Source organism: Diadema setosum, chromosome 13 (assembly GCF_964275005.1).
Source record: "Diadema setosum chromosome 13, eeDiaSeto1, whole genome shotgun sequence".
Taxonomy (NCBI): Eukaryota; Metazoa; Echinodermata; class Echinoidea; order Diadematoida; family Diadematidae; genus Diadema; species Diadema setosum.
This window is the reverse complement of record NC_092697.1, coordinates 6,157,427-6,173,448: the sequence shown is the minus strand read 5'-3', so window position 1 is coordinate 6,173,448 and position 16,022 is coordinate 6,157,427. Positions and strand designations below refer to the sequence as shown.

Genomic DNA, 16,022 nt, shown 5'->3' with positions numbered 1-16,022 from the left:
CCCATTGCGCATTCATCTTGGATATCAGCTCCAGTCATCGAAGGGGGGGTATAAGAAACCTACGAGGGCAGTTTTGAGTCTTAGCACGAAAAGTCGAGGGCTCGTCCCGTGTGACTACACAACAACTGTTCGCTCGCTCGCCCAGGGTGGCACGGGGGGTATTCCTGATGATCCAATAAATGACAAACAAATGACAGTCGGTCGTCGAAATTCCCATCATGCGGTGGAGACGGTGGTGAATCAGTGGGGGCGTGAAGGAGGGGAACCAAAATGAAAACGAGGAAAGCGGGGATGAACGGATGACCCTCGCTGGTCTGAACTCTGACCCGGGCTTTGACCCCGGTGACATCTCCCACGCTGGGTTGGAGTGGTGATGCCCTCCAAGGCCGTCGCACTTCTCTGCGAGGTTTCATCATTTGGAGGAGGCAGAAGGCACGCTGTTTTGACCGGTATCCATCGGCTCCGAGCTCATGACTGGTACAAATCTTGCTAAAGGGATATTCAAAGAGAAGAAGAGGGGAAAGAAGATCAGACCATGGAGGCACATTGATATTTGACAGATTCGATTGTGACTTACAGGAAGTTGGTGTAGTTAGGTTAGAAGGAAAAGTTATCATGAGAATTTACTATCATGACGTACAGAAGACATATCAGGCTCATATAGACAGATGGGAGGTGGCATGGAAGAGTAAGTCTTTATGAATGTAATCAGTGACATCGCAAAACCCAAGACTGGCAAGTATTTCAGCCATATTGGACGGAAATTAGTAGAAGGCTAGAAATGTACGAATGTCAATCAAACGTATTAATTATGGCATCCAATGGGTACATGTACCTTGGAATGGACACCTTGATCTGATGACAATGGTGCCACTTACCAACACATTCTTGTTTTACGAACTCTTCCCTATGTCCCCTGCTACCCTTCTTTTCTTGTCGCCCACCCCTACAGGAAACCCCCCCCACCGACCCTTGCCCCCTCCTTTTAAGTTTGTGCGTCCTTCTTGCAACCTTGAAAATTAGATCCCTTTCATAAGCTGGTAATTTGCAGAGGCAGGTAATTCAGACCTTTCCTCATAACATACAAAAGTGGAAACTTCTTTATAATGAGGGAAAATAAATACTACAGATTTCTATTGAATATATTAGAACCAAACAAAACTCAAACTGTTTTTCTCGGTGAGTGACATGGGGTTACTTTTGTCTTCTCATAAAAAAAAAACGTAAAAAACAAAACTAAAACTTCACGGTGTATTACCGTAAGATTTCATACATGATGTTCAGAGACATTATTCTTCAATCTTGCACGATTCTAATCTAACAATTAATCTAATATTTTAATTTAATAAAATATATAATCATAGACACTTTAGCAAAACACTGTACTCACATTCCTGGTTCATCAGCCCGTCTTCAGAGGACACACTCTGAATCATACCTGCACCATGAAAACAATCAAAAAGAAAAAAAAAAAGTGGAAGAACAAACAGAGAGAGGGAGGTTAGTTATCATCGTTATAAACTCACAATAGCAGCCACACATTGTATCCACATGCAACAGTATTTATACTGCACGTGAAATATCATTCATATTGCCCGTGCAATATCACTCATATTGCCTGCACAAAGACACAGCCACACACACACTTACAAACAAAGACCTGTGTGTGTGAAAATGGCGGTAGTGTCAGAACTAAACATGTCTCTCTCTGGAGATTTGGGGTTGCAAAATACCAGCCAATGTGATAGAAATTTTGAAGAATAGATTTCGTCACTTGTGATGTCTTTTAGGATGCAACTTTTGACCCAAAAAAAAAGGAAAAAAAAAAAGAAAGAAATTATTAAACTATTGACGACTGTTTGGTGCGAGTTGTGATGAAAAGTACATGGATTATGGTGGAATAGGAAAGAAAAGTCCCTTCACACTCCATCTCCTCTTGATTGATGGTTCTAACATTTTGAGTATTCTTTGACTGATAGAAACAAATTCCAGCCACCAAGGTGGTTTAGAAGCCACAGATGTTGAATCCTCATCGGCCAACCTATGCAATGAAAGGTAAGTCAATTACATTAATTTGTATTCCTCGAAGTAGATACAAAACCTGACATTTCATTTCATTTCATTTCATTTCATTTCATTTCTTGCCATTTCATTTCATTTCATTTCATTTCATTTCATATTTAGGAATGGAATAATAAGAAAAGAAAAGATTTAATCATCAAGCTGAACATTGCAATGAGTGTGTAAGCATGCTTGTGAGGGAAGAAGAAATACATTCCAAGAACAATGTGAATCTACATGTATCACTTTATCTCATCAACCAATTTGGTAATACGCCACATCTCTAGCACCATAGTCATTCCTAACATGTGAAAATACATTTTATGACACGTAAACACATCTAAATCTAATGCAATCCTGGTAAGTCACTATTTTTTTTTCCCTGAAAAATGAAGCTAACAGCAACAAACTGGCCGACGAATGCATGTGGCAAAGATCACAATTCCTCCTTCTCAATATCCACCTTGCAGCAAATGGCCACCAGTTGACAGCCATTTGTAGACATCATCAAGAAAAAAGTTGAATCAAGCCAAATGAATGCAGATAGAAGGCTCTTGTCAAATGTCCAACTGTATTCGTGATGAATGTCTTGTGATTCGTGATGATACCTTTGTTCAATGTGTTCACTATGTTTATGACTAAGGCTTGAAAAAAAAAATGAATTTCAAAATGGGCAATAAACGATTGAAATTGAATTGAACTGAATTGCTGGAGCCTTGCACCCGTAAAAACAGCGCATCCCACATTCAGGGCGTTACAATGGAACATTTGCACTGACGCATTTGTTCACTACAGATGCAAAGGGAAGTTAACTGTTCAATGTCGGTGCTGGAGTCAAAACCGTCTGCATTTCCAACGTCTCCTTAGGCAGGTTTCAATCACCACCGATGCTGTTCACGATGACAAGTCATCTCACAAGTTTCAAGTCCTTTATTGGTCGACAAGCACATACAGCAGTTTTAGAGGAGAGAGTGCGGATTAATGTTAAATGAAATATTACGCTTCATGCACTGCAGTGGAAACATACAAGTGGTTATCAGAGTACTTTCGTGTTTTCCCTTCTTCAAGGAATATGCAGGCATGCAGGTATCAGTAACTTTGCATCATTGGCAAGACACAGAGGCTTCTTTCCAGAAGTCATCAGAATGATGCCACACTCGAGAGAGATGACTGCTGCACACTCCATGGATGACAGCTATACCACTGACAGCTTTTGTCTGGTTTCCTAGGTTCTACTTCATCTACACAAACCACTTGTGATGGATTTAAAGGGTATTTGAATATGATTTACTGCAACACTTCTCAACCTTTTTTTGTCCCAAGGCCAACTTTGAGTCCTATAAGTTTTTTTGAGGCCCAGTTAGATAGAATACAAATATTCTCATTTATTACTCTCTTTTTTCTTTTTTTTTTGGCCAACATCGTGGCCCACTTGAGAGAGAGCTTTGCGGCCTACTCATTGGGAAGCCAGATCTACTGTGTGTGCGTAATTTGTATCACTGGCATGTACACGGCCATCTGCTCAGCATTGCTCCCTGAAGCTGGGAGCAAAGCTGGTGAACGGTGTGAGTTTCCAAGGAACCACATGAGGCCCGACCAATAAAGAAGAAAATGAACAACAAAGACAGAGAAATAAACAAAAACAAGAAGAAGGCATGGACAGGTCTGCATCTTTAGTGCACTGAATAAAGTGTGCACTTAATATGTCATGCTACAAGGGTACTCCGGAGGGTTATGAGATTCTCAATGCGATGTCAGCTCACAGCAACTTCATCATCTCGTGAACATCATGTTCGCTTGGACATCTTCAGGGACATTCTAAGGCATCTTTTTTCTCTCTCTGATTTCTTCTTTCTCTTCAGAAAATGCTCTATTCCAAAATGATTCTTGCACTGCTAGTGGCTAGAGAAAGCGACGGCAAGTCATAACAGAGCTGTTCATCCTTCCATACCAAACCCAGCGGCAAATATGCAGAAAGTCTTTAAGATCAAACAGATATCACGCAGTGACACTTTCGGGTAAGTTGCTATACCAGCAGAAAAACTGAGAGGTGCGAGGGAATGTCGACTGGGGCTGAATTAGTAGGGCCACACATCCTTCCTTGCAGGGAAAAACCGAGGGTTGAAGGATCACAGAGGGGGGCCAGAGAGGTCAAGGGGGTCGGGCGGACACCCAACAGCCTTTTAGAGTGGATGTTCATCCCAATTTTCGTATCTACACACACAAACGCAAACACACACACACAAGCGCAAGACATTTCCAAGCGGACACTTCAAGGCGTGTCCTTAAATCCCCCCTCTATGTCCTTCAGGGTATGGCAGGTGGCCCCGGTGGTCAGCTGGGCCGTTGGTCAGCTGGTTCGGTGTCACACCAACTGCTACCGGTAAAGATCATCTTCAAAATTTTCTGCCCATTCCACTATTAGGACTGGTACTCATGTTTCAATGCATGTGTGCAGTCTGGTTCTACCAGACTACTCTTAATTTCGAATTCCAGTAACTTCCAGACCCCTCCCCCTCCCCTGTTACTAGTCTGATGCAGCATGTTGACCTTGCTGTGTCATGTTATGCTCTCAAGTGGAATCACAATTGCGTTTTTTTTTTAGCTGTGATCACCACGGAGACTACAGGGAGGACACTGAACAACACAGATTCACAATGACACTCACAGGAACAGCCAGCACAGTACAAAGCATTAAAAAAAAAAAGAAACTAAAAAAAAAATGACTATAATATGTGACCCTGCATCACAAAACCAACAAAAAGTCGCCACACATGGATTTTTAGTAAAGGGCAGATCCTAAAAGAGCAGACTCTAAGCTTTAAAATGATGTATGACTCAACTCAAATAGACTCCCCTAACCTGTTGAACTACTGGAGAGAAAGCACACACTCTGGAAAAGTGTAAACCGAGAAAAGAGGCTCTGAAGTACAGCATCTATTCAAGTGCTTAATCTTTACCAAGCCGTGCTTGCTGTGCGATGAAAGGGACATCCCATGAGAGGGACAACATGGGATATAAACCACCGGAGCAACAACAATGAAGGGATTATCATTTTAAGCTGAAATTGAGCATGTTCTATCAACACATTGTGTCCATAATTGATGCCAACTTTCAAAGCAGTAGCGTTGTCCTTTCAAAACTTATTAGACTTGAAAGTGAAGAGTGTGCAAAGGATTTTATGAAAAGGGGCCTTAAGACATACCTGATCATTCTACTCTCCCCCCTAGGTGGGTTGTAGAAAAACTGCTGAAAACACACTTTCCCATTCATGTCATCATCCCAAACTGAAGAATAATGTAGAAGGATAGCTCTTTTCAGAAAATATGAAACACTCAAGATTGACTCGGTTGACCCATTTCACCTTTTTTGAGTCTTCACGTAAAATCAATTGGTGCGACTTTTTGTTTGTTTCGTGACGCATGATAACATACATAATAAGGGGGAGGATACACGGGCAGAAGAAGGGACAGATATACCGACTGCAGATTGTGAACTTATTGACTCACTTTTGCTGCCTGTGATTATCACTGAATCGTCATACCTGACGACTCAGCTTCCAACAGAATCTGCAAAACTTCTTGGGCAGCAACTATGGGTGAGTTAAAACAGTCAGGGTAAGTAACCAAAAAAAAAAAAAAGAGAAAGACAGACAGACAGACATTCAGACAGACAGACAGACAGACGCACAAACACACACATACATACATGGCAGATGTGACAGAAGAGAATTTTGGACCATCATCGCAGGACAGGTAAAACAAGAATACACAGAGAAATCATAGTAGTAGGGGTTAAAGTTTGTGTGGTGACCTCCCAAAACGGCATGCAGCAACACTACCCCAGGCTACATCTTGCTTCACTCTCACCATTCTTTTTGTTATTTCCCCCTTTGAGGCTACCATACACTCATTCAAGGCCGATCCTGTTAAGCATGCTTCTAGTCTACAGGTTGCTGTTTGCCTGTGATAGCGCCATCGTCCAGTTCATCCATTTGTGCGTGCATATTCCCACGACCATTCCTGAATGGGAGACAGCACGGCTGGGGAGCAAATCTCAAGCGACCCAGAGTCAGAGTCAGCTGAGAGTTATTGTCATAACTCTGTCCTCTCTGAATACTGTATGTGGTTGCAGCTTGCCATGGTGCACTTTACTTGTTGGCACATTGATTACCAGAGAGGAAATGCTTGAGGAATTTGAGAGGACTGTTGTTGTGATTCTAATCGAAATGCAACAAAGTCTGTCCTCATATCATTACAACTTGCTAGGCTCAACCTAGCCATCATTTGGATTTGATGGAAAGCGTCCCCCTTCAACGGACAAAGATAAACTGGACAGATTGCCCGATCACTGCTGATCCCTCCCAACTGGAGCCGATTGACTGGCTCGGGAATACCCCTACTCACCCGACATCAAGGAATAATCCGAGCTCTCATCCAGTGAGATGAGCGGCGCAGTCCATCGTGGGATGGGGGTGGATCGTGGCGTGGTGCGGGGCGTTGCGACAGGCGAGGCCAGGAGGGACATGGAGGTGGGGCTGATGTTCACAGGACTGATATTTGGGTAGGACAAGATCTGCAGGGACAAATACGAAAAAAAAAAAAATAAAACAGACATCTTGATTTTGTTGTGTGAACACACTGATATTATCTCTCCACTTTAACAATATATGCAAAGCTCTAATAGCTGAATTTCCATGCCCTCACATGTGAGTGCAAAGAAAGGGGCACATTAATTTGAACTGTCATTTCCAAGCTCTGGAGAGGGTTCCATGACATTCGCTCCTGCAGCAACCGCTCCAATGAAATATCTGCACGCTAAGCCAAACATAAATTCTACCCACAAAAACAACCCTAACCCTAATCCTAATCCTAATCCTAATCCTAATCCTAATCCTCACATCAAACTAAACGTAACCGTAAATCCCTGGAGGAAGTAAGACTGGAGCAATCGTCGCTGGAGCAAATGTAGTGTCAACGTGAAGAGGCCTTTGCCTGTTTGGCTCCATTTCATGACTTTTTGAGTGAATATCTTGACAGGTGATTTTTCTATTCTATTCATATCCTCCTATCTTTATCTATTGTCATCATTCACCCAGGTTGACGGTTGATGGCTCACAATTCTCAAAGATAAAGGTCAAATTGAGAAAAAAACGATAACAAAACAAAACAGAAAGTCTGATGTTCAGCAGGTGTGGTGATGGAAAGTGGTCAAAGATATGGTGGGGGAAAAAAAAAAAACAACTCCAATATCGACTCCTGAGAGGGAATGAAATCAGACATACACATGTAGCCGTGATAACTTTGGGGCAGTTTGCTCATCTGTTGGTCATCAGCACCAGTGATGACGTCAATGTGTATTGGCTGCCTGCGAATCCATCTCCCACAAAATGAGCATCAGAAACACAAGAAAATGCTGATTATTTGTGGTAACTTTGGAGGAATCATGAAGGGTGGTTACTGACATTTGGCAGCGATCACAGGGAATCATCTCATACAAGAGACAACTGACAAGGAAAAGTGTGGGAAAATTTAACCCGTTGAAGACTAGTCCCGAGTATACTCAGGCAGGTGTCTATGGGGAAGTGCATGTTGTAGAAAAATCAGCCCACCCTCAATGGGTTCAAAGAAAAAGCCAGCAAAAGAGAATGGTGCCATGCCATTCCTCACCTGCTGCTGCGTGTGGACAAAGGAGTTCTCCGGCCGTCCGAGCACGGTGAAGGGACTGGTCATGATGCTCCGACTGGCCGGCGGCGTGGTGGGCCCACTGGACGCTGCGGACAGGATGCTGCCCGTTGAGGTGATGGAAGGCAGGTTGAGTGGTGCTGCGCTCGTTGCTGTCAGAGGAAGGGGAGGGGGTAAAGAGATTGGACTCAAAATTTGATTGATCTTGCTTGATGTTACTATTTAACCATGGTATAAAGCTTATTATCGGCTATAAGCTGTTTTCCAGCAAGGCCATAAAATTATAACACATAACATACAATGGAGGAATTATAAAATGAAGAGAATGCAACTTAAAACATATAAATAATCAATACAAATGCAAAAAAAAAAAAAACCCCAAAAGACCCACACAATAAAGGGGAGAAAATTATTCACCTTCGTTACTAATTCCACCATTGAAACAAACTGAAGCATAATTCATTGCTAACAGTAAGGGGGTATGGCATGTGTAAAAACTGTACAGAATATCTCCTTCTCAAAGGCAACAATGTAAACGGAAAAGTGAACACATACTTTTGGTTAGGCAAGTAAATACTACGCGAAAGACTTCTACAAAACATAGGTCTGTCTGTATCCTTCCCATCCTCCTATGCCTCTTCAAGAAGTCTTCAACTTGCAAGAAATCAAGAAATTATCTGCCTTGGCCTATATCCACCCCATCCACCCATCCAATACCAAATATTTAGAGAAGGGCATCTGCTTGTTGGTTCTGTTACTCCCAAACTTAAAGAGCACCAAATAAATATATTCTCTTCTAAAGACTCAGTGTCTGCATTCCCCCTTCCGGACCCTTGCGTCTCACCCCTCTGATAAGGTTATCATCTACAACATTCTGTAACACCTGCAATCTGCAATCTTCCTCCTTTGAGCGAGACGAAAACATTGTGACGATAACCTTCAATCAGCTCCTTTTTCGCCAAGATTCCGGCTTTTGTCTCTGCATTTGTGAACTCATTGGCCTCCTTATCAGTAAGACCGAAAAAAAAGTAAGGGCATCAACCTGTTATTTCCCTCCCCCCACCCCCCCCCCCCAAATGAAACACATGTCTCAAGTAGTATCTGATGGATGAACTCATTGCGCTTTCGCTCTATGTTTGGAGTGGGAATTGCCACAAGCTTAAAGGGATCATATAGTTTTGGTTGAGACCTAATTTCGGGTTGATCTTTCGTGTTTAATACCTCGCTTCGTGGGACAAAAGATCAACTTTATTTCCTTCAGTTTCTACCACAATGATGAACATCTTCCGTACTAATGAGAAACCTGTTATGATATATGAAAAAAGCATGTAATTCCATGAGGAATTCAACGTTTATTTCATGAAAATTGGTTTTGAAATGGCTGAGATATCCAAAACAGAGCGATTCAATAAAGTGTGGGACCCACATTTCATTAAGATCGCTTTGCTTTACTTTGTTTTTGGATGTTTCATTTATTCCAAACCCGATTTTCATCAAATAAGCTTTGAATTCCTCTTAAAATGGTATGCTCTGTACTATTTGATAAGTGTTTTCTTGGTATCTCACAAAAAGGTAAAAGCCCAATTCTCATCTCCACCAATACTGTACTATCCCTTTAATGGGCAAAGCAGAATGCTCATTCATGCTATCTCACATTACATACCCATGACCCAGAATGCTTAGCAGGGAGTCATTTCAATAAAGAGGATCGCAGTCATCACTGCCAGTTACCACCTGTTGCAGTTAATGAGGCGGCAGTAAGTACACTAAACAATCAGCTGCGAGAATGTCAATTGTTTCCATGGTAACAGCAATTTTGGCAAATCTACCAACAGCAACTGTAGACATTTGAATAAAACAAAGCAGGGATCTGCAAGCTTGTTCCAGCCAAATTTGCTGCAAACCTTTCTCTCAGCATTGTATTTTTTGTTTTGTTTTGTTATTTTTCTTGAATATAATTTGGAAGTGACTGAGCAGTCTCTGCACATATCAACAACTGTGCACTGTCCAGCTTGGCTCAGGACAGACAAAACCACTCCTAACCTTAAAGGCATAATTTACCATTTGTGGATGAAACAAAAACCCAGCATTAGTGCTTTAAAATAGTTCTAAAATGTGAGTTAGTGATAGAAACAACCAATGTAAAAATTTCAACCAGTATAATCGATGTTAAGTATTGTTAAATATACAATATGTGAACAATAGTTATAATAAAAGTGTTTCCAGACTAAACTGGCTACAGTTATGGTGTAATGAGAAAAATAGTGTATCTCCTTATATTTTAGGCTTTATTGCAAAAATTTTATATGGTAGGATGTTTTGTGATACCTACACATATGCATCAAAATTGATATCTTGAACATTTCATTAAATCACTACTCCCAAAGGTAAACAGGAAGACAACTTAAATATACATTATTTATCTCCCGCCCATGGCACTGTTACCTCATACCCAACCAGATTTTGTGAGCTCTGATTCACATCTTCTGTCAACCAAATCCCACCCACCCTCCCCCCCCCCCCAAAAAAAAGAAAGAACTGGGGCTATACAATGATAAAAGAAGAGAGAAGAGAAAGAGGAGGGATTAGGGAGGAATAAGTTTTGTGTTCTGGCTCATACACATCCAAACATGAATGCTATGAATAGCACCTTCAAATCAAAGCAATCGTTTTCTTGCGAGTATAATCTGGCTCGAAGCGAGTCAGGTTGAGCACACTTTGAAGGGCGACTTTGACCTCAATCAAGCCAAAGCTGGAAGATCTCTCGGGGAAATCTCCTCTGAATTACGCATGGCTTAGAAACATGAGGAGTCCAAAGGGCAGCTTATCATCTGCCCAACAGTCATGGCGTTGTCTTTTGATGAAACTCTGATTTGCCTTTTTTTGGGGTTTACTTTTGAGGGGATCCTTTTGTGTGTCTTCAACGTCATGCAACGGGGAATAACTATCTGATGGCTGTTGCCGGGGGGAAAGCGCCCTTACCCATAACACCGTTGGAAACAGCTGTCGTGCAGTTGTTGCCCGAGAGGGTACCCATCTGTCCGATGGACGTCGCCAGCGCCACAGGCCGAGCGACGGGAGGCGGTGGGGGAGGAGGAAGCATGGCGGTGGGGATGAAGCCCGCGATCTTGGTGGGGCTGTTGGCGTTGCCGACTGCCGCCCCCGTCTTCACCTGTTTGGGAGGAGGGGATGGGGGGGAGAGATGGAATCCATAATTTGTTGATTTAAATCAAATTGATCGTGACTCCAGATCTGCTAGTCTGCCGACACCTGTTTTAAATTACATCTGTCACTATCTCAAGCATCATATATATATTACATCATCCCTGTAAAGAAATTTATTCATTTGTTTTAAAAAAGAGCAAAGTCATTTCCCATGATACAAAACCAAAAGCTCCTATACACGTACAAATGTATGTAGATGATTTATGCAACCCTCCAATATGACTCCATCAAACTACTTACAGTTGAACATCATTACTGAAGAGTTTCAGAAGAATTATTCTCATTATGATCACCACCGCTATCTTAAACACAAACACCACTTAAAATGATACCGGGTCCAGTGTTTCAATATCAGTAAACCATCGGCCACACATATACACACACATGAATAGGTATAGCCTAATTGTATTGTCATGCATGCAATCATGGTGGTTGCGACTGGATGCATGCACAGGCTAGCGATACGTTGCTCTACTTTACATCAATTTCATTGGGTGATAAATTGTTACAAAGAGTCAACCTGGTAACAGTTATCACAAATGCTGCCTGTTTGTGGACTCAGAGGGAATTTTTTTTCAGCAGGAAATAGTTGTAATTCAAAGTATACTATGACTGGTGTATCTGTCATAATAAGAGAGAATAAAGTCCTAAACAAGAGGTACATTTTGTATTCTTTATATCATCTTGAACACCAGCACCTCCCATCTCCATCTCATCGCCATGATACCTGATGATTAGCAGCATCTTGGTGACTGACCAGCTGGACGTATTCTGACAGCTGGGGGTTGTCCTGGGTGGATGCCGAGTGAACTCTCAGCTGATTCTGGTAGTAATTGGACGACGCCGGGCCGGGCGAGGGCGCCATGCTACCATACGACAGGTTTGGTTGGCCAACTGTGACAGCAACAGGAAGAAGGCTTTGTTGAATACACGACATGGGTCTACCTTGGGCCACAGTGCTACAAAGTCTTTGCTTACCATGAATATCTTCTCTATATTCTGTTCTACAATGCACTTTGCTGAAAATGCTCACGTTTGTTTGCTTAGCTGTTGTTTTTTTTTAATTGACAGTTTCAGTAGTATGCACCTAACAATCAAGCAGCTATCAAGTTAATGACATCTTTAAACATCATGTGAGAGTTAGAAACATGAGCAGCAATACAAACAAGAATAATGTGCATGTCATCTTTATTTGGCACATAAAAGGCATCCACCCACTACCTACAGGAATCGGGCGTGTCTTGTATGTGTATCTGGATACATGGAAAATAATCATTCTCATGGAGGCATTAAGTTAATAGGTCAAGAAGATAAAAACAAACAAACAAACACCCCCTCCCAATTGCCTAAAGCTCCATTTATTATATGACATTGCGACAAACAAAAAAGGGGTTATACAATGTATATTTAGCATATCAACAAGTCCTAAGGATGTATCACTTTCAGAGGTTAAAATCACTTTCACCCTTACGACAACTCCCCCTCCTCCTCCTCCTCCCAGTTTCGACCCTAATCCCGATTGCTCTTGAACTTCTTCTCACTCCCTCTACGACTTCCGATGCGAGATCCACGGTGTCTGTGCCACGTATCCCATAATCCCCCAAACTTCCCCCATACGCACACACAGGAAGGAATATCACATGACACAGGCACGTGGAAATGAAGGAGGGATGACTTTTTTCTTTCCCCTGCCCCCTCTCTTTTTCTATCGCCCCCCGAAAAGAGCTATCTCAAAAGCACTGGGATACGGCAGCAGTTGATTCTGCGGGCTTTAACAGGCAAGCTTAGAGCGCTTCTGGTCGGTAAGGTATAAACGGCGCTAATCCCCAGCGATGGATTGAATAACTAGGTTGGGCTTTGGGAAAGCCGTGCGGTTTTCCTAAACCCATGACATGTAAACAGCTCTGAACTTTGCTGACGCGGGAGAACTTTGCTTTGCACTTTTCTGCCCCCTTTACCCTCCTGCACAGCGAATTAACAGACCCCACGCAGTGCAGTGATCTTATTACAATGCATTAACCAGGACTCATGAACTCATTTCACTGCCTACACAAAATGTGACAACAATTCTAATTTCTTCCAAAACACTAGCTGTCAGGATAAATCTTGAAATGTATTGCATGTGAAGAAATTGTCACCAACAAAACCCTGTGTGAGGAGGGCATATAAAAAGGGAACTTCAAACTTTCAGATTGCCAGAATTTGAGCACTCCTGACTCGATGCACAAAATTGAGAGCATAGTTTACTTGCTTATTCCAAAACAAAAGAAAGCAAAACAAAATGCACATTTGAAACCTGGTAGGAAAATTCTGCTTGGCCATCCACAATTGTATTGCCTGATGATGAACAAAATGCAGCTGATTCTAGGAGGGGGCGCAGTGAATTTGACATCCTACATCAATAGCCAGCTAATACTTTAATACTGCAAGTTTAATAAATGCAGTACCCCTCCCTAATATCACACAAAAGTAAGGTACAAATCCTCCTAAAAATCTAACAAAAATTAGTTCCATCAAGATTGCAGAGACAATCTTTACAAGTTTTCTTCTTTTTTCCACTTCATGTGTTTAAAGAGAAGGCTAAAATTGGAACTAATTTTCATCACCCCCCCCCCCCAAAAAAAAAACAACAACAAACAAACCTAAAATAATGCTATCATATCTAAGAGAAATGAAAGAGCATCAAGTTTTGTTGATTGTTTGTTACTTTTTTCTCCATGGTTCAAGGTCATGACTGACTGTAATTGGGGTCAGGCATTGTGATAACCCAAATACAAAACAAGATATGACAATATGTGGGACTACACTGAGATATGTACGTCTGAGAGAAATCTCCTTTCACACCTGTTGGATAGGAAAACTCTTCACCACTATAACAGAGCAGATAGTGAGAGATACCACTGGCATTTTAACTCTGTCAAAATATGTCAGGATGCCAAAATGTTTCCGTGGGACTCGAACCAGAAACATGGACGCCTGCACAGCATGAGGAAAATGACCCTGCCTCACCTGACGGGTATATTTCTAGCATTTAACCTCTTATGCTACTCAAATGATTTTATTTTTCAAGTACATCGAGGAAGAAAACAAAAAACACCAAATAAATAGAAAAGACCCAAGATTTGACATTATTCTCTCTGCAATGAAGTGCGGCAACTTTGAACTTGATGCACATACATCTTTCTTCCACGTCTGATTCTGATGAGTTGACAGATCCCCGTTAATAGCACCAAGAGATAATCTCATCTCCCTTCTCTACTCCCAAATCCCTCCCTGTCCTCTCAAGAGACAAGAAGAGACAAGGACAGACAAGAGACGGGAGACAGAACAATGTCTCCGAAACCTAAAAACAAGCCGTTGATCAGCCCACGCCTCTCTACTAGGTGGTCCTGTTGCACATTGCTGCCCCAACATGGCTTACACAACCTACCGATCATTCTCATGGAAATCACTGATGTTGCTTTGCAAAGAAGCACACAATATATCTATTGTTTAGAAAAAATAAGTACTAAAGCAGAATTTCATGATGCCAATTAACAGTAGAAACTTGCTGAAGTTACTAGTACCAGTAAATTTTGCTAATGGTTGGGAGCAATAGCCTTGGCATCTGCGGAGATCTGCAAATTTGTTTGTTTGTTTGTTGGTTCGTGATAACTTTTTGTAACAGAAAAAAAGTAGCTTTGACTCTGACATGCTACACCTGCACCGACTTCACTACCATCATCATGATGTCAGTTTTCTCTTACATCACATCACGATGCTTCCAATGTTTTGGTTTGTTTGGCTTTTTTCCCACATATCGTCTAGTTTTCTCTTTACATCACATCAAGATGCCTCCCATGTTTTGTTCTGTTTGGCTCTTTTCCCACATACCGTGTGACGTCTGGGGGCCACCATCGGGCAGTGTGCAGGTGCTCATCGAGTTCTCGCGCTCGATCTTTACGCAGACAGGTCGGGGTCCCGTCGGTGACTGGGCGTTGGGGAGTCCCGTCTTGGGCTTGTTCATGTTGGGCGAGTGGATCCCAGGACTGGCACCTACAAAACATACAGCAAGAAAGAGAAAATCAACAAATGAAAATGACACAGAAGCTGATGACCACTAAGGGAGAGAAAACAAATATCGAGCTACAGACAGGTGCTAGGTTTTCTAACAAAACTGGCAACTGAAATCCTGGGGGTAATACTTGCTGACTTATACCCCATTTATGCAGGGCATTTAGAGAGCTCCAAGAATGCTCCAGAACCCCTCTGATATCTGTATGAACAAACAGTTAGGGTCCTGGAGTGCTCTAAAGTTATACCCTTCTTGAGGCTAGGTTCAGGAGTGCTCCTGACGTGCCCTAAACTTCGTATGAATGGTCACTAACGGGTAGAACGCTCCGGAAGCGCACTGTGCATACAGTTTGCACGCCAGAAGTTCCCGCGCACTCGATGGTCATCATGGCAGTTATACTATGCCCCTCTCACCCACTTCGTGTGCCATCTCAGCGAGCAGTGATTCTTTGTATGAACAAACTCAGAGGGGTGTAGGTAAGTCAAAGTACTTCAGGAGCACTCCTGTTCCCAACTATGTGCGTAACTGGGGAATTTGACTTTTGCCGATGGAACCACCCATTCTCAAGATTTTCCAGCTGAATACACAACTTATAAAACAAGCATAGCAGTATCCTTACACATTTTCAATTTCATGATACAGTAACATTCATTCTAAGGTATCAGCTAGAGCGCTGTTTTTCCAGAGGACCTTGACATCACTATTACCCTCAAACATTGCCAGGGACCAATTTAACCACTTGGGTCAAAAAGGATGTTGTGCATACATTTTCGCATTGAACTGGAGTAGGGAGTCAGGGTCTCCTGGTTCAGAGTCTACATTCCAAACCACAAAACTACTCTTTGTTTTGGCTTTAGAGTCTACAGTACAAACCACAATACCACTGTGTGGATAGAATCTATAGTCCAAACTGCTATACTGCTGTATGGACAGCGTCTACACTCCAAACCACTTCACTACTGTATGGATGAAGTCTACAGTCCAAACCAATACACTAC

General features: G+C 42.2%; 1 protein-coding gene across 1 annotated transcript in view; it reads right to left on the bottom strand.

Moving 5' to 3' along the window:
* Positions 1-257: 257 nt before the first annotated feature.
* Positions 258-16,022, bottom strand: part of LOC140236861 (nuclear factor 1 A-type-like) — an 81,478-nt gene continuing 65,713 nt past the window's right edge. The window contains exons 6-12 of the mRNA XM_072316803.1: positions 14,844-15,005; positions 11,698-11,864; positions 10,728-10,917; positions 7,731-7,897; positions 6,468-6,636; positions 1,391-1,438; positions 258-489 (exon numbers count right to left, since the gene is read on the bottom strand). Coding sequence (XP_072172904.1) covers positions 413-489; positions 1,391-1,438; positions 6,468-6,636; positions 7,731-7,897; positions 10,728-10,917; positions 11,698-11,864; positions 14,844-15,005 — 980 coding nt within the window. The 3' untranslated portion in view covers positions 258-412. The remainder of the gene's footprint in view (positions 490-1,390; positions 1,439-6,467; positions 6,637-7,730; positions 7,898-10,727; positions 10,918-11,697; positions 11,865-14,843; positions 15,006-16,022) is intronic.